Source organism: Pteropus vampyrus, unplaced genomic scaffold (genome assembly GCF_000151845.1).
Source record: "Pteropus vampyrus isolate Shadow unplaced genomic scaffold, Pvam_2.0 Scaffold67, whole genome shotgun sequence".
NCBI lineage: Eukaryota > Metazoa > Chordata > Mammalia > Chiroptera > Pteropodidae > Pteropus > Pteropus vampyrus.
Window position 1 is genome coordinate 3,292,792 of NW_011888848.1, and position 19,561 is coordinate 3,312,352.

The 19,561-nt window shown below is 31.6% G+C and overlaps 1 protein-coding gene across 2 annotated transcripts in view; it reads left to right on the forward strand.

Annotated features, from left to right (window-relative positions):
• TBCK (TBC1 domain containing kinase) overlaps positions 1–19,561 on the forward strand; it is a 157,148-nt gene that overhangs the window by 23,998 nt on the left and 113,589 nt on the right. For both annotated transcript variants that reach the window (XM_011361472.2, XM_011361471.2), the window contains exons 4-6: positions 11,404–11,518; positions 12,982–13,055; positions 18,152–18,293. In XM_011361472.2, coding sequence (XP_011359774.1) covers positions 11,404–11,518; positions 12,982–13,055; positions 18,152–18,293 — 331 coding nt within the window. The remainder of the gene's footprint in view (positions 1–11,403; positions 11,519–12,981; positions 13,056–18,151; positions 18,294–19,561) is intronic.

Genomic DNA, 19,561 nt, shown 5'->3' on the forward strand with positions numbered 1-19,561 from the left:
TCATGAATATAGGTTGCTATTTCAGACAGTTGACTTAAGATGAAAAAGTAGTGGTCATATGAAAAATTAGTGGCATCCTTCTTATGGGCTCCTCCCAGTTACCTTAAAGAGAGATGGTGATTTTCTCTGCTGTAGTCATCTAAATAAATGAAAGTTTTAGCTTTCTTCTACAAGCAATCTGGTCAGTGCATTTGACCTGAGCATGCTGCTAATATCTAAGTATACTTTCTCTGTTCACATGTTAGTTTATTTACTAGCTATATTTTGTCAGCTGGTGTTGCTTTTCTTAGGTGATAGGCCATAAAAAAGCAACTATATCTGTTTTTTTACCTCAGTGTCAAGTCTGCATTCAGAGTGCTTTAAAATCATCTTGGTAATGACTGGACATTCCCAAATCTGCTATGTATATTTTAGACAAAAACTGGATCCTGATTATCATATTTTTAAAAATTTTATTTTATTATTAGTTTCCAGTATACAGTACATTGGTTAGACATTTATAGTTTGTGAAACAATCCCCCTGATTGTTCGCTCTTCTTGCTCTACAGCTAGCCATTACATTGTTATGTACTTCCTTATTAGTTTATGCCCATCAAGACAGTTTGAAGGATATGACACTCCTCAAAATCTGGGACTCTGTATTGTTCTTTATTTCCTTTGGCAATTTTAATTTAAATGTATCCACAGCTATCTTGTACTGTGATTAGCTATTAAAAGTCTGAAAGAGAAAACATCCTTCAACAGATGAATATATAAACAAATTACAGTATACCTATTTAGTGAAATATTGCTCAGCAATAAAAAAAAAAAAGTACTGATAATGTAGGCAACAACATGGATGAATCTCCAGAACATCATGCTGAGTATAAAAAGGTAGACACAAAATAATGCTGTATCATTCCATTTATTTGAAACTCTTGAAAATACAGATTTAATCTATAGTGATAGAAAACTAATCAATGATTGCTTGAAGCAAGGGGTAGAACATGGGGATTGGCTGGGAAGGGAATTTTGGGGGGATGATGGAAATGTTCAGTGTCTTTGTCATGGCAGTACTTATACTTGTGTATACATTTGTCAAAACTCTTGTAAAAATACATTTAAAATGAGTACATTTTATTGTGCATAATTTATATCTAAGTAAAGATAATTTAAAGAAAAGGATGAAGGAGGAATTGCTCTGTTATAATTATGTCATCATGGAGAAAAACAAGCCACCTTGATTCATTAACCAACTATACTAGTTTCTTATGGCTACTGCAACAAATTACCACAAATCGAGTGGCTTAAAACAACAGAAATTTATTCTCTCCCTGCTCTGGAGACCAGAAGTCAGAAATCGAAGTGTTGGCAGGGCCCACTCCCTTTGGAGGGTCCTGGGAAGAATTCTTTCGTGCTCTTTTCAGCTTTTGGTAGCTGTCAGCGTTCCTTGGCTTCTTTGGCTTATGGTCACACCACTTCAATCTCTGCCTCCGTCTCTACGTTTCCTTCTCCTCTGTGTCTCTCGCTTATAAGGACATTTGACATTGGATTTTGTGCCCACCTGGATAATCCATGATAATCTCATATTCAAGGACCCTATTTTCAAATAAAGTAGCCTTCATTGGGTGTGAAGATTAAGATGTGGACATATTTGAGGGGAGCCACCATTTACACTACATCAACTAATATCATTCATTAACATAGTTTTCTGTGACTTCGTAAAGGATAACTGTCCCTTTTATTTTAAACAGTATTCTAGTGTCATTATGAAATTCTATGGGTAATTCTGGTGTCATTATGGAATTCTATTCTTACTCTCTTCTACAGCTTACTGGAATGAATCTGATCTTCCTTGAATCATACTCTTAAGACCTATGACTCGAAAGTTAGGAGGAACAGACAGAACTGACTCATTCAAGTGATCTGATTTAGGAAAAAAGTAGCTATGTAGATAAGCAAAACTCCCTAGAGTTCTACATTAAGTTTGGGGGCAAAACTCCAGCTATTAAAAGTGTCATCTTGCCTGTTTTGCCTTCTGTACATATGTATCATAGGAATCTTACAGGGCCAATAGAATTAATTAACAGAATTTGAATATTTTTGAATTCTTTGATCAAAATATGATCATTGTGTCACCCTAACTTTTGATAAATAGAATACAAACTATAAATAGGGAATTTTCATAAATTATATTTCTTATAATTTGCTTAAGACACATCATATTATTGAAGTGAACATTTCCATTGACAAACTTTTGTTTGCACTATTCTGTTTTGCAGACACTGTACTAAACAAGTGAATAAAATACAGGCCCTCGCATTCACTGTCTGCCGTGTTCGATTGGGGATAGGGTAACAGATTGCCTAAAACATGTAAAATGTTGGTCTACCTAAAAAAATGTGACTCGGTCTCAAATAAAAATTCTGAACAGTAATAGAAATTTATTCATTCTTTTTTCACACAGTAATATATAAATGTTAATTTAAGAAATCAGAATATGCTGCGGTACAGATCCAATCAAATATGAGCCATCATAGTTTCATTCTTAGAGAAAAGTTACAGTCTTATGTCATACCAAATGCTGCCAGGACATGGGAAGTGGGACTTACTACCCAGTGTGTTTGCACTGCCAGTATCAGTAACTGTGGTAAAGAAATGGTTTTGAAGTTTCTGTGCCAGGACAGTAAAGTTGCTTGGGAAAAGAAAACATTGATCAGGCGGAAGTATCCAGCTCACCCCAGGATCCTCCAATCCTGCTTAGTAAAGGGTGATTATATTCTCACAGATAAAATAGAAAATGAGACTGATGAAAGGATGTCCTGTCCAGGACTGGTTCCTGCTTTGCTTACACTCTGAGCTGCTGAGATAGGCTCTGGCCACCTGCGACCCTGAACTGGAATAAATGCATTGGAAAATAATTAGCGTACTTGTTTTTATTAATTTTTCTTAAATGCATGCACAGCTCACATTCATTTTATATTAGATATTAGTATGAGATGTATTTTGGGTCTTTATTTAGAAGTTTGGTGATGTTTTTGTGATTAGAAATATGACAGGGATTTAACTCTTATTTAGATGAGTTAGTCTGTGGGAAAACTGGTTTTATTACATTGTTTTGCATGAAGTCACATTTCCAAGAACGTATTGATGATGTTAAGTGAGGACTTACTGTATTATATAGTTTATTAAAAGACCTTGTTTTTTTTTTTTAGGGGACTTGAACTTTTTGATTGTTTTGTTTTGCTTTTAAGCTGATTCGGATTCTGTGCACAGCCAACAGCTCATTGATCTCCGTGTAGCCCCCACTTGGTGTTATATTTCCTACTCTATAAATTTGAAAACTGAGGCAGGATGAAGTTGGAATGTTTCCCAAGCATAGAAAATCAGTGACAGAGTCTCCTGGCTTTATGTCTGAACCTCAAACCACTAGACTATGCTTTCCATATGTATTTTGATCTTATCAAATTAATTTTCTGCTGAGAAAGGAAAGTTATCTAGTATTCAAGTTGGGAAGTTAATTACCCAATTTATTGTGTCCCATTGAGAATTAGTCACATTCCAGACTTATAGCTTTCAACTTTGGTTATTTTGAAGTAAGAATTGAATTGTAAAATATGCCCAATTTCACAACTTAGGGACAGATGCACAGTTTTTTGTTTTTTTTTTAAGACTTATTACAAAATAACCTTTAGGTAAGCAGTTAATCAGTGCAATGTCCATTACACAACATCTAAATCTGAGACAAATAAATTCTTAGATTTAGCATGGATAGATGTCCTTTCAAGCTAAAACATGTGTACCTAATAGTGAAATGAGTTATTTCCTTTTTCAATTCTAAAAACTTTCTTGTTGTTCTTATCTTTTAGAAAAATTACTCTGTTTAATATTGTGATATTTTTAACAACATTTAGTAAGTGGTAAGTAGCAAATTAAGAGTCTCGAAGATATTAGTGTGTCACTGAAAATACCCCCTCTCCAAATTTTGGAACGATAGGATCTTTAAAAGTTATATGCTAATTGAGCTCTTTTTGTCTTGAAGTTATAGAGGAGAGTTTAAGTTAAAGATAACACTTGAGATAATCATGCTAAGCAAAATAAATCAGACAGAAAAACTTGAAAACCATATGATTTTACTCATGTGGGTTATATAACTGAAAGCAACAAACAAACATGACAAACAGACTTATGGACACGGACAGTGGATTAGTGGTTACCAGAGGGAAGGGGGTTAGGAAGGTAAAAGTGGTCAAATATTTGGTGACAGAAGGATATCTAACTTTGGGTGGTGAACACACTGCAATGTATATATGACATTTGTTGAATTATACACTTGAAACTTATTTGATTTCATTAATCAATGTCACCACGAAAATTTTTAATAAAAAAGATAAGTTATATGGTTGTATTATTATCTGAACATTAATCATTAACATTTTACTTTTTCTCTCCATTTCTTCAGTCACACAGTAGCTAACTATATTTCATCAGTGTTTCCTCTCCCTTAACATTTTACCTTGGGCTGATACCAAGTAAGGAAAGTTTTAGACCAAAGGAAAATTTCTATGGGAGTGGTCAGGTTTTATAAGGTGAAAGAACATCTTGAACTCATAGAATCCAGAAGTGTGTTTCCCCCCTTGGTTTGCTGACATTACGGGTATTTTGGATTGTGGAATGGCCCTTAGAAATATCATGGATTACAGATCTGAGGAAATAGCATGTGTGGTTTTAGTTACCACCTATACGTGAATGAATTCCAAGTCTATCTCAGCAACCATGACTTCTCATTCTTTCTTGGCTTCTATATTTTGCAATATGAATAACATCTCTTGGAAACATTGCAAATACCATAAACTGATAGCTTGAGGCTGATAGAAATTTCTTGTTATTTTCTGTTAACGTCTTTCTTGAGATACAATGGATATACAAGAAAACTGCAAGTATTTAATGTATACATTTGATGTTTGTACATACGCATACACCTATGAAACCATCACCACAATCAAGATAATAGCCATATTCATCACCTTCAAAAGTTTCCTTATGTCCTTTTTATCTTTGCTTGTGATAAGAACACTTAACATGAGACCTGCCCTCTTAACGAATTTGTAAGTTCATAATGCGCTATTATTATCTATAGGTACTATGTTGTATAACAGACCTCTAGAACTCATTCATCTTGTGTAACTAAAACTCTATACCAATTGAATAACTCACATTTTCTTCTCTCTCCAACCCCTGGTAACCACTTTTCTATTCTCTCCTTCTGTAAGTTTGACTATTTTAGGTAATCATGTAAGTGAAATCATTCAGTATTTGTCCTTCTGTGTCTGGCTTATTTCACTTAGCATAATGTCTCCTGGGTTCATCCATGTTGTTGCAAATGGTAGAATTTTCTTTCCTTTTCCAAGGCTGAATAAGATTCTATTTGTGTGTGTGTGTGTGTGTGTGTGTGTGTGTGTATCTCATATTTTCTTTATCCATTTGCTGATAGACATTTGGGTTGTAAAAGAGAATCTATATGGTGTGTTTTAAATCTAACAGAATTAGTCCCTTTCATTGATTTTTCTACCAGGGGTAGAGCCTTTGGATGAGAATCCATTAAGGATCCTGGCTGTGTGTGTGTGTGTGTGTGTGTGTGTGTGTGTGTGTGTGTGTAAACATACATACACACACTTTTTCATTTGGTTGTTTTTTTTTGTTTTTTGTTTTGGTTGAGATAACAGAGGAGGCTCACAGAACAGGGGTCTCAAGGTCTTGATGAGATAATGGGCAGGTCCTCAGGAACGGAGAAATATAGGATGTTTTAAGTAGCTGAAAATCAGAATGTTTTAAGTAAAGAGAGACTGAGCAGTGTCTCATTGTGACAATATAGATTTGAAGCTAATTGCTGGTTAGATGAAAATCTGTGCCTATGAACCTTATAGACATTAAACGTATGACCTTGGCCTCAGGATATTTTAACCAACCAAGCTAAACAACTGCAGATAATTTAGGGATGATTCTATCAGAAGCCACAGTGTAAATTTCCTTTGATATCCATAAGGAAAGGGATAAAGGGATAAATAAAATATACTTGGTATTGTACTAACGTAATAGATTTAAATTATCAAGCTATGGTTCACAATCCAAATATGACCAAGTTGACTCATGCCTAGGAATTATCAACATTTGTTCTTGCTACTGATGATGATGGTAGTGACGTTTTTAATCTTTCCCCAAATTTATGATTTTTGTAGGTCTGTTTTGTTCTCACCAATGTAATAAATAAATTTTTATGTTTTCCTTCCCAGAGGAAAAAATGATTAACTCTCATCTGCTGATTTAATTATGGAATTATAACTATTGAAATTCTATTGTATTTAATTGTGTTACTATTATCAGTTTATAAATCTGCCTATCTTGCTAAACCATAGGCTTTTTGATTGTGGAGATCAATTCTTCCTCTTCGTATCTATGGAACCTAAAAATGCAGTGGCCTAAAAAATACACTACTAAGCAGCTAATAGCCACTTAATTGATGTGTTTGAGTGTAAATGAAAATATCTTAAAATTATTAGAAAATATTAGAAAATATTAATCATATTATACTGAAAGCTGCCTTTTGGTGGTATTTATGTATTTATAATCACCAAGGATTCTTATGCTCATTAAATTTCAGACTGTCAAGGACAATGAACAAAGCAAATGCTACCTACCCTCCTAGTCACTGGAAGTGACAATAGTAACTGAAAATTTGAAAATGAGGAGAATATTTTATGATTTGAAGCTTAATTTATGTTTTCCAGGTTAATGATGGATTTCTCTATTAATAAGACTCTGACTTGTAAATTGTGCAGGACAAAGTCATGTTGTCCCCTGCCAACATGTTTTTTTTAAAATTGTGTGAATCACATTCTCTTAACCTGACTTTCCTTCTAGAGCCTATTTTCAATTAAACTGTAACATACTAACTATTACTGAGCATATGATTTTTTTACCTTGCTGTTGTATTATAATTGAATTAGCTACTTCGAAATAATTTTTAAAATTATTTTATAAGTTCTTTGCAGTATTAAAGAATACAGCTTTAAAAACAAATAAGTATGCAAAATTCCATAAATACTATTTCTTTCTCATTGTGGAAAATAATATTATCTTTTTTCTTCTTTATACCTTATATTTTAAAATAAAATTTAAATTTAAACATTAAAAGTACAAAAGGGCAGAAAGCAAATCTGATTTACTGTCTGATTAGAACTGAAGAGTACTGAGCCCATTAACTCTGATTTATATGTAGTCTTGGGTAATAGCTAAGAAAAGGCATGTCATCAGCTTCAGCTTTATGCTTGAATTTTTAGATTATTGCAATATGTATGATCATCTCGGTAGTAGCATAAATGTGCTTTATGACATATAAGTATTTTCCAATTATATCTTATAATCAGTTAGCAGAAACAGGGAAGGTAAACATGTAATCTGTGTTCAGCTGTTTCAGGACTGGTTTGATGGAACAATCACTAAAGGTTTTGTTTTAATTCTTATGAGAAAGACATTTATATTGAAGTAGTATGCAACTGAGGCCCTCTAGTGTCACAGCAGAATATGACATTAGCTTTTAAGATTTTGTGAGTGTGTGAATGTGTGTGTGTGTGTGTGAGAGAGAGAGAGAGAGAGAGAGAGAGAGAGACAGACAGACAGATAGACAAAGGACAAGAGAGTAATGCTTTAGAACCGACTCATAGCATAGAGCCAAATGAGCTCAAAAAAAATTAAGTATTTATGTTTTATTTGTTAATCTCAAGGAAAACTTTCTTTTAAAAGGGAAGGGGTTTGCACTCTCATATCCACATGTTTATCAATGTTATTATAGTTGGTTTTAAGTTTGAAATTTTTTCCTTTATATAGTTGATTTATTTTTTTGAAGATCTTAATGAAAACTCTGTTAATTCCAAATTGTTCTTGTTTCACACATTTGCTTAAGACTGGCTGTTGTGGCACTTTAATATGGGAGAAACTATTTGATAAAGAGAAATAGTTTATAGGTCAGTTTAAATATGCATTTTTTTAATGAATAGTAACAAGTCAGTTTAAATATGCATTTTTTATGAATAGTAACTTTATTGTTTCTTGTTTATACACTTTGTGGAGAATATCACTTTATTGCTTTATTGTAAAGTATGGCTGATAACCAGGGATTACCAGACAATTGAGGGAAAAAATAATTTGTGAGAAAGAGAGCCAAGGGAGGAAAAAGAAAACTTACCCAGAGAAAATAAAGATCACTCACTTCTTTGCTTCCAGAATTGAAAGAGTTCTAATAACTATTCTTCAAGAAAGTCAAAATAATAACATAGCCATAACCAAAGGATAGGATCAATTAAAAAGAGGCAAATAGAGAACAGAAGAGAGATCCTGTAAATTAAATAATAGAATACGTAGAGCTAAAGATTATATGATCATAGGAAATAAGACAAAGTTGATATAGAGAATAGTTCAAATTTCATCTGCCCGCCAAGACTTCCAACTAAAAGATAAAGAAGAAGAGAAAGTAATGAAAGCCATAACAAATCAACTTTTCCTTGTTAATGTTTGTGTTAATGGAACATGAGTCCTAAAAGGGCACGCCTAATGCTTACTAGCACAAATACCCACTCTATTGGTATATTGGGCAAAAAATATGTCTATAGATAAAGCAAAAAACAAATTTGAAAGCCTCCAGAGAGGCATAACATAGTATCTTCAACAAAATTAGAATCAGACTGCTATTAGACTATTTGTCATTACTAAACACTCAAAGACAATGGAGAAATTCTTTCCAAGTTTAAAAGTAAGAATAAGACATTTGAAACATGCTGTACTTTAAAATGCCCTACTCATTGCCCTCTATGAAAAATGTTCTCATAGATGTATTCTAGCTAAATAAAAAAGTAATGCTAAAAGAATAACATGAGGTATAAAAAATCATGGTAGTTGATGATAACCTTCATGAATAGTTATAAACTTAGATTATCCATAAATCCTGATCACTGAGACATTTTCTTTTGAAAGCTATGGGTTAAGTGTCTTAGGTTTAAATTTTATTCTCTTAGTTCTACAGTGAATATTTACTAATTGTAATACAGCAATGTGCTAATCACTCTCCATCTGTCTCAGAGTAAAAGCCAAAGGCTTTACAGTAGTCCAAGTGGCCTAAGTGGCCTAAGTGATCTGGCACCTATTACCCCTCAGGCCTCATTTCCTACCACTTTACCCTTTGCTCACTCTACTGCATGTTCAGTGGCCTCACTGTGCTCTTTTGAACTGCTGCACATTCTCCCCCTTGAGGACTTGCTTACTGCATCCTCTACCCGAATCACCCATTTCCCAGAGAGCTGCATGTCTTTTCACTTCCTTTAGATGTCTGCACAAATATTACCTTCTCAGTGAAGTCTTGTTGGATCACACTATATATATAATAGCAAACCTTCTATCCCACATTCTCTATTCTCCACTTTTTCTCCTTAGCACTTAATCGCTATATGTCATATTATGTATTTACTTGTTCATTTGTTTAGCCCTCAAGAAAGGAGTTCAGGTTTCTTTTATCTCACTTAAAAATTTGATAATGTAGAAATAATATAAGTAATAAAATCAGAAGTTGGGAAAGGAAAATTGGAAGTTTGTAGAAGTACTTTAATTATATCATTGTGCATAGTGAAGAGTTAATTATATTAAATAAAAATCTAACCACTAGAAAAATTGAAAACAGAAACTGAAAAGAGTGAGTGCCTCTGGAAAGTCAGAATAGGATGAGAGGAGAGAGGGATTTTAGTTTTTCATCTCTGCTTCTTTCTTATGATTTTTAATTTAGATGAGGAGATTAATTGCAACTTTAAAAAAATGTTCAGCCTACTTTAAAAAAAATTAATTATTTTAGCCTATTTTTTTTAACATCAAGTTCATTGAAGTATAATTTATATACTTTAAAATTTACCCTTTTTTCATATAGTTTAAACCTGCATCAGAAGCTAAGCTGGGTCGGGCCTGGTTAGTACTTGGATGGGAGACCACCTAGGAAGACCAGGTACTATAGGCATAAAAAATTAAAAAATAAAATAAAATAAATAAGGGTTTGTAATCTGACAAGGTCCTTGCAATCTGTGAGATCAACCAAGGGTTGCATCGCCTAAAAAAAAAATAAAAATAAAAAATAAACTTACAGAAGGTCAGTTGCACAAATGCAATCATGTACACATCAGATTCAAGAATAGAACAGTTCCCTCATGCACAATTCCCTCATATTCTTTTGTAGTCAACCCATCCCCCTACCAAAGCCCATGACAATTAGTGATCGTTATTCCATTTTTTTCACTTTTAATTTATGTCTTTTATTTAGTGTGAATTTCTTTTAGTCTGGATATAAATGAGTTTTAGTTCTTAGACATTCTGATAATCATTATCTTTTAATTGGTGAGTTTATATAACTTACATTTAATATAATGGCTGATACATCTGAATTAAATCTGTTAGTTATTTTCTAGTTGCTCCATTAGTTTTTTGTTCTTTTTTTCCTTTTATTCTGCCTGCCTTTAAATTGACTATATTTTAGTAATTCCATTTTATCTCCACTATTGGCTTGTTATTTATATGTCTTTAAAAATACCTTTAATAGTTAACTTGGGGATATTAGCTTAGTTTTTAAAAGTCTTAATTTAAAATGTCTAAAATGGATAGGAAAGAAATATATACCAAAATGTTAATATTGGTGGGTCGGGGATTGAGTATGAATGGTTCTCCTGTACTTTTCTGTATATTATTTATAACACCTTACATGAATGCTGATTTTTAAAAAAATGGAGAAAGAGGGAGAGGGAAAGCAAGGGAGAGCAGACGAGAGAGAAGCTGAGAATCCCTGTGGAAGATGGCTTAGAAGGAATAGAATAAGAGTTAAAGAGAAATGTTTGATAAATTATAAATTATTAGAATTTGCTTTGTGGATTGATGTAAAAACTAAGATCATGTCTGTGTACCATAAAATATATTGTAGCTATTTTTCAAGGAATTAGATATTTTTTTCTTGAGCAAGGTAGGTAGTTTTCATTGACTTAGGTCCACATATAGCCGAAACTTTCCTGATAATTGGGCAAAGCCAAATCTGCAGAAGGTCAATTGTACACCACCAAAATTAAACTCTCTTCTTGCAAAGAACAAATATACTGTTAGAATAGCCTTTAAGAACCTGTGGAATCTTTGTCAAATTAATTCTGTTGCAATCATAAAATCCAAAATGTGTACAAGTGGATATTTTAGAAAATGTATAGACTATTTTCTCTGAATAGAGGAAGAACAATAAAAAATATAACATTGAATTTTGTCACATAACCTTATTTAACTCATTAAAATAGGTTTTATATCTGATTTATAATTGACTTATTGATCTGTGATATGTTGTTTTCTTTGTAGCTCTTCAAAGGTTATGTGTATAGCATTTGAGGTGCTCCAGGGCTTGCAATATATGAACAAACATGGTATGGTACATCGAGCACTATCTCCTCATAATATCCTTTTGGACCGAAAGGTAATTGCCAAGTAACATGTTAAATATTTGTCTGCTAGTTGAGGTTGAAAACTACTGAAATTGGGCCCACTCAATTAATCAGAAGGACTATAGGATAAGAATATGTTTTAAGAATATTCATAATGAAAAGACTATAAAAGTGATATACTTATGGTTGTTTGGAAAAGTATCTTTAAATTATATAAATCCATATATTTTTTTACAAGCATTATTATTTTTTTCCCCGAGTCATTTGCTAACATCATGTTTTGTTTTTTCTTTTACTCATTTTCTAAAAGATATGCATTGTCGTTTCATAATCTATGCTTCCTCAGAATTTGCTTTCATCTTAAAAAAGCTTCTCTATTTGCATAGAATTTTTGTCTCATAGTACAACTGCATTGTATTTTCTCTTCTTTATTGTTCTTCCTTATTTCCTCTTCTTTATTTTTTCCTCATTTATCTTCTTTATTCACCAGCCATTCATACTTAGGCCCCCTCCCTTTTTTTGAGTGCTGCTTCTCTAGTTGGAAATCTTATGCATGATTAATAAGAAGCTAGGCAACGCTTCTAAGAGAATTGTAGGTAGCAAGGTTGTATATTTTCAAGAATAATCATAATTTTATTCTTTTTCATAGGCATATAAAATAGTTTTGAGAGATTATTTTCTGGGGAATTATTTTCTGTTTGTAGGATTACTATTTTCCTCAGATTCTCTTCTGACATTCAGTACAGTTACACTATGGTATTAAAAATCACAAAAGAAAAAATGGTACTCATTAATTTCATATTTATGGCAGTAGAGTAACCAATCTGAATTGCTTTAAAATATAAATGTTTTATAATGCTGAGAAATAAAGTTCAGAGAAAAAGAAAACAAACCAATCTTAAAATCAACTTAATTTTTCTAGTCAGACATCTAAAAAGGGAAAAACTTAAGAGAGGTAAAATTTATACTTGCCTTTTATTAAGAACCTCACTTTTGTCACAATTATGGTTATTCTTTAACAATATCAAAAATTGTTGGAAATCTAGCAGGTTCATTATATCTTGATTTGGGAACTGATCTTTTCAAGTTAAAAACTCTCATGTCAGGATTAAATTATAACATTATGAATGAACTTGCAGCTCCCTGAAAAAATTATTCAGTGAATATTACCACAAATATCCTAGCAAGGATTCAATGCAAATGTGAATAGTTTTGCTTTTTTGCTTCATCAAAAAGCTTGAGAAAAATAAACAAAATTTTTTATGTTTGTGTATGTACATATATATACACATACATCTATACATACCTATATATTTTAATAAGTATAAAGCAGACTTTAAATATTGGCAAATAGTTTATGATAATATTATGGTAAATATATTTTAATGTATCTGACTCTGTGATGGTTTTTTTACCTATAAAATGTACAATGATAATTATTCCTGCCGGTAATATTAAAATATTTCATAGTGATTTTTTTCCTTTATTTTTGTAGGGACATGTTAAATTGGCTAAATTTGGACTTTATCACATGACAGCTCATGGTGATGATGTTGATTTCCCAATTGGGTAAGAATATGTTTTTTCGTTTGTTTTTCCGAGTTCTGTCTTAAACTTTCTAATCTTTGATAAAGTGTATATTTATCAATTAATAGTGATATTATTTTTTAATAGACAACTATGTTTTCTTTATTAACATACCTTACTTTTCCAATGCTTTTAAAAGAGTAGACAATGAATTTTTCCCAGCATCCAGAAATTCTCTGATGTTGATCTTTCATTGAATTGGCAGAGAGACTAACAGATTATTGACCTTGTTCACCTATATGGCTTACTAATTAATTATATTTCATTCAGAATTAAGTAAATGTGAGGCTAGAAGCCTGACTAGATTCTCACTTGATGATAATGAGTGTTCTTCAGAAGACAGAAAAATCCCTGTTGTATTATTTTTCTTTGTTTCAGAGTTTAACTCCCTATTCTCTAAGGTATAATTGTATATTAAGACTCAAGCTGAGTCACTGTAGATTTCAGAGGTAATGGGATAGATTCTGTACCTGAAAGCCTGTGTTTAAGTTTGAGAGATTTATTTGATCATTTCTGATATAGAAATCCAGGTTTATGTTGGCCTCCAAGAAAGGAATGAAAGTTTTTTTCATCCTATATTCAATTATATGCTTTTGACATAGGTTTTTGTGCTATATTTATCATGTGGTTGCTTTTTGAACATTTTAACATATTTCCCTTTTGCCCTGAGAATACTCGCCGGCAGCACTTGCTGCTGCAGCGTTTACCCCTAGATAACTCTCAGATTACAGTCCTGACCTTACCCCCAAAGTTTACCATGAAATATTTCACTTTTATTATTATTTTCTCATCTCTCTAGTATATTGATAGTCTTTAGAAACAAATGACATCATTTTATTTATAACATTCTATTTTTAGTAGTGGTATTTCCACTTACAAAATGTAGTGATTCTCAATCCCTGAAAATTTCAAATCCTAGAAGATGTATCATTCTTATGTGTGATGTTAACATTGTTCTCTAACAGTTGTTAGTGGAAGATTCATTAGATGAGTCTGATTTATGTATACATTTCTGTTACATTAGTATTAGAGACAAGTTCTGTTTATAATTCCAAGAACAGTTTTTATATTTTATTTTTACATTGAAAATCAGTCAGATTTGCTTCAACCATAAAGAGCATGTTTATATAAAATTAAATTAACGCTGTTAGTGAGCTGCACTTTTTTTTTTCTAAACGAGAAATGGATTAACAATATGACACTTTTATTTTTTGAGTGTTTAATCTTGACATTATTTAAGATACATAGAAGTTACAAAATAATACAGAATTCCTGTATACCCTTCACTCAGCTTCCTCAAATGTTAACATTTCACTACATTTGCTTTATCTCTTTCTTTTCTCTTATACGTATGTATACATGTGTGTATATAAATATAATTTTTGAATCATTTAAGAAGTAATTAGGACCTATAATGGCCTTTACCCCTAAATTCTTGTATTTCCTAAAGTAAGGAATTTTTTTTGCATAACCACAAAACAGTGATCAAAATCAAGAAATTAAAACTTATACAATAGCATTATATAATCTAGAGACTTTCTTTAATCATATTTTTCAATTGTTGCGTGGTTGTTTTTTTAGTAGTATCCATTTGTGTTTTGCTGTTTGAGATGTCTAAAATAAGTTCTTTCACTCCATTCCTAAGAATTGTGGTTTGGAGTTATGGAGTGTGTTTCTACGGCAGAACATTGCTTAAAAACTTAATGAGATCTTTTTAAAAGGCTTCATTTATACATTACTCTTTTATCTTTAGAAATTAGATTATAGGTTCCTTACCTAAAATTTTCTTTCGTTAAGACATAGCTAATCTTAAACTGTTTAGCCATTACTTCCTGTATTTATTAAGAAAACATTTATTGAGCACCTTCTTTTCTGGCTGCTGAATAGACAAAAATCAATAAGATAGGTTACTATTCTTAAGAAGCTCATGTTTAACAAATAATTTTTCTGTTTTAATGGCCTACTTATTTAGGTACATAAATTAATAATCTTAAAGTTTTGCATATCCAAAACTGGTGGTCATAGGCAACAAACAATTGTTTTTATAAACACTAAAACAATATTTTTATAAAAAATAGCCTACACTATTTGCTTCTGTAAACTTTAGAACATAATAAAAAGTTCATAGTAAAGCTCTATCTAGTATCTTCATCATACGGGTGATAATTGCTTTTGAAGTGGCTTTTAAGAAGCTGTAATAAATGTGATTGCTGCTGCTGCTTTCATTTTGTCTAAATCAATTTGTGTGAGCAAGAACTCCAAAGACATAAACAAGAATTACTTTAATTTTTACCTTTTACTTAAAGGTGCTTTAGGATTTTAGTGATGACTAGGAGAAAGGAAGTGATTTTTCTTAAAGCAGATCAAGCATTTTTGAAGAACTACATTTCAATTTAAAATGCTTGGATAGAATTGGTCTTATGTTGCCATTTGGTTTGGTTTACTTTGAAGTCTTAGACCTAAAGGGTCTGACCAGAAAGTATTAAAGAGCAAAATGTGAAACATTAGCCAGGAAAAATAAAGTGATCAAACAGCTAAGGCATGAAAGAAAATATTTACACTAAAAGAAGCTTGCAATTGATTCAAAAGACAAATATTAAAGAACAACAAAGTAAAATGTTAACATCTGTTTCAAAATATTGTAGAGTTAGAAAATGGACATTTGTTTTAGCTGGCCAGTAGCTTAATACCGTGTTAAAACATCAAACAGATTATGAAAGTCACTTATATTTACCTCACTAGTCATACAGCAAGGTTCTGGTAATTTTCTTTGAGTGTTAAAATGCTATGCTAAAGAAGAGATAAAAGGAGATAACTTGCATTTAAAAACAATCCTAGGACTTCTTGTTTTAATTAATTAATTTAATCATTCATTGATTGAACAGGTAATTAGAATTTTTGAAGCAAAGGTCACCTGTATGTTAAGATCACCAGTCAGAAGTTGTAGATGCAACAATTTATCCATAGTGTTACTTCACTTTTCATTATCCATACTTTCATTTTTGTGGTTAGGTGTGCTAGAAACCAGGATTGAAAATGAATGATTTGTCTTCTGGTTGTATCATGCTGATGATAAAAGTACGGCATTGCATTTGTGTCATATTTTCCATTTTTATTAAAAGTATATGTATTCACTAGTATTTATAACAGTTTTATGAGGTAGGCATTAGTATTTCTATTTTACAGATTAAGGAACCCAAATTATATATATATATAGAACAAGCACTAGGACTGAAATTAGAACAAAGTTTTATAATATCAAGACCAGTGCTTATCCTTGTGATCCAGCTGTTATTGTGATAAATCTTGGCTCTGAGTACATCTACGTGCTAAGTTCCATGAGGCCTAGTGAATCTCTAAATGCGGGGATTGTTTTGGGGACCCTAACACAACAACCTACCAGAAAAATGGATAAAAGACTTAAACAGGCATGTCTCACAATATCAAAACTGAATGGTTAATAAACATATGAAAATATGCCTCAGTCTCTTTAATTTTCAAGGAAATACAAATTTAAACCACAACGATATATAGGTCTCACATACCAGATTGTCAAACATTAGAAATCTGTCACTATCAAGTATTGGAGAAGTAGTAAGGGATAGGAACTGTCATACACTGCTAGTGGGAATATAAATTGGTACAATCTCTTTTGAAAAAACTTTGGCATGATATCATAAAGTTAAAAGTGTATATGTCCTATGACTTAGAAGTTTCATGTTAGATTTATACCCTTGGGGAAACTTTTGCAGATGTACTGTATGCAGTTTTCTGAGCAATACTGTTTATATTATTTAAAAAATGGCAAACAAATAACGATTGACATTAGAATGCATAATGACATATTCATAAAATGAAGTAAAAGTTGACTTACAGCTATACGCAACAATATGGATGACATTTTCAAAGCACAGAAGAATACTGTCAATAATATAAAGTTGAGAAATATGTTTGATAAAATGATGTACTTTTTAGGGATGCAAATGTGGTACAACTACAATGAAATGGAAGGGAAATATAAACATAGACATTCCAACTGTCTGTTCCTTTTGGAGATATCAGGGAGACACATTTAAGGAGAAACAGAGATGGGCCTTTAGGAATAGTAAGGTGTTCTTTACTTAAGCTGTTTGGTACACAGGTGTTCATTGAAGCTTTATTCTTCATACCTTATTCATATTTAATAGTCTGTCTTTTGTATATACTCATTATTTACTAAAATAATTTAAAAAACTTATTATGTTGGTGAAGGTAAAGAGAAATAGTCACTGTCATATTACTTATGAGACTATAAATTGCTACAATGTGAAAGGGCAACTTGGCAATACATATATCAAGTTTAAAATACATATACCTTATATTTGACCCCCTTTAACCTTATCTACCTGCCCCACCCCCGGAAATTCAACTTTGAGTGGTGAACATACAATACAATATAAATATGACATATTTTTGAATTGTACACTTGAAACCTATATAAATTTATTAACCAATGTCTCCCCAATAAAGTTAATAAAATAAAAAGAGAAACACATTTCTTTTGGAGAGAATAAAAAAATAAAATTTATATACCTTAATATCTAGTTATTCGTCTATCAGTTATACATATATTTGTGATAAATGAAATATTTATAATATATTTTTTCAGCATTGTTTGTAATAGTAAAAGAATGGAACTTCCAAAATGTTGTTCATCAAATTTTGGTCAAATAAATAAAGTATATCAATATAATAAAATCATTGGCAGTTTTCAAAAAGAATGAGGCAAAGTTATACTTATTTTTATAGAATGATCTCTAAAATATATTTTTAAGTGAAAAAAGAAGGTATGGAGTAATGTGTTTAGTACGCTGCCTTGTGGGACAGTGGTGATGGGTAGTCAAGTTTGTATATACATTATGCATGTATGAGTGACTGGAGTACAGAAACGGGAGAGGGTCTTTTCAATATATATATTTTTATAGATTTTGACATTGCTACTACTCAGAGTAATAAATACTGTTTTCAGAGGTAAAAGGTATTATTCTTTCCTTTTTTGTAGTTCATAGTAATTATTTTGTTTTAATATATCATTATAGGTATCCATCATACTTGGCACCTGAGGTAATTGCACAAGGAATTTTCAAAACCTCTGATCACGTGCCAAGTGAAAAACCATTGCCTTCTGGCCCCAAAGCAGATGTATGGTCTCTTGGAATCATTTTATTTGAGCTTTGTGTGGTATGTATAAAGAAATATTAAACTAATAAAAAGAAATTATATGTTTACTAGAATAATCTTTGTGGATAGGGAAACTATTTAGTAATAATATTTTTGCTTTGCTAGTTGACTAGATATGAGGAGAAACAGCTTAATTCTCAATTTGACTTTTTACAAAATCCTGTTTAACAATTAATTTGCTTATTATTTTGGTATTTCTAGAAATATTTACACTTTAACCAATTGTAAATGTACATTTTACTAAGTGTAAATGTCATTTTGGTATCTCTGGAAATGTTTACACTTGTAGTAAGCATAAAAAATTTACATTGTACGAAATGTTAAAAATTAAACATTTTTAGAAATGTTTACACTAAAACTGCTTATATTCTTCGATATGTTCATGCTCTCTCCTTTCTGTGGTAGTCTTTCTTCTTAAATAACTTCTCCTCTCCTACTGTCTATGTTTCCTATAAGACTTACTTTGTACATTGGCTTTTTATGAGGCCTTCCCCAGATATCCTCTATATTTATTAGGGTAAAGACTAAACTGCTATTAAAAACAAGGAATTAAAAATTCAATAACTTAAAGAACATAGATGTTTTTCTCCCTTGTGTAATAGTAATAGTTCAGTGAGGGTTCGGTGGGCTTTATTCCACAATGTCATGCAGAAACCAGGCTATCAGAGATGGCTCCACCATTCTCAACAACTGGTTTCCTTTTTCAACTTTTTTTTAGCTATAAAGAAAGGAGAGGAGTGAATTGATGGTAACTGTCTTTGAGAATATGATCTAAAAGTTGTAATTATCAACTCTGTACTTTTCACTTGTGACAATTTACTCGTGTGGCCACATATAGATACAGGAGAGACTAGGAAATATAATCTTTAGCTGGACACTTAAATATTTGGAAAAAATGTTGAGAATGGATTTGGAGGGACAACTGACAATATGTCATGTCCAAGATGGCAATAATTTTGAAGGGACAACTAATGATCTGTTGATCATACTTCCAAATACCTGCCAGCCTTGGATCTTATCTTCTTTGTTCTCCTCTTCTATTATAACATTTGTCAAATTTGTCTACTTAGACTATGACATCTTTTGAGATAGAAATTTTTATTATTTAGCTTTCGTTTCTGTCTTCCCAGGGTTTTCAGAATATTTTGAAAATAATAACTCATTGATTTTTACTCTATCTACAAATTAGATAGACATTATTTTCCTCATTTTATATATTTAAGAAATAATTCAACAGCAGAGGTAGTAAAGCATAATAGTTAAGAGAT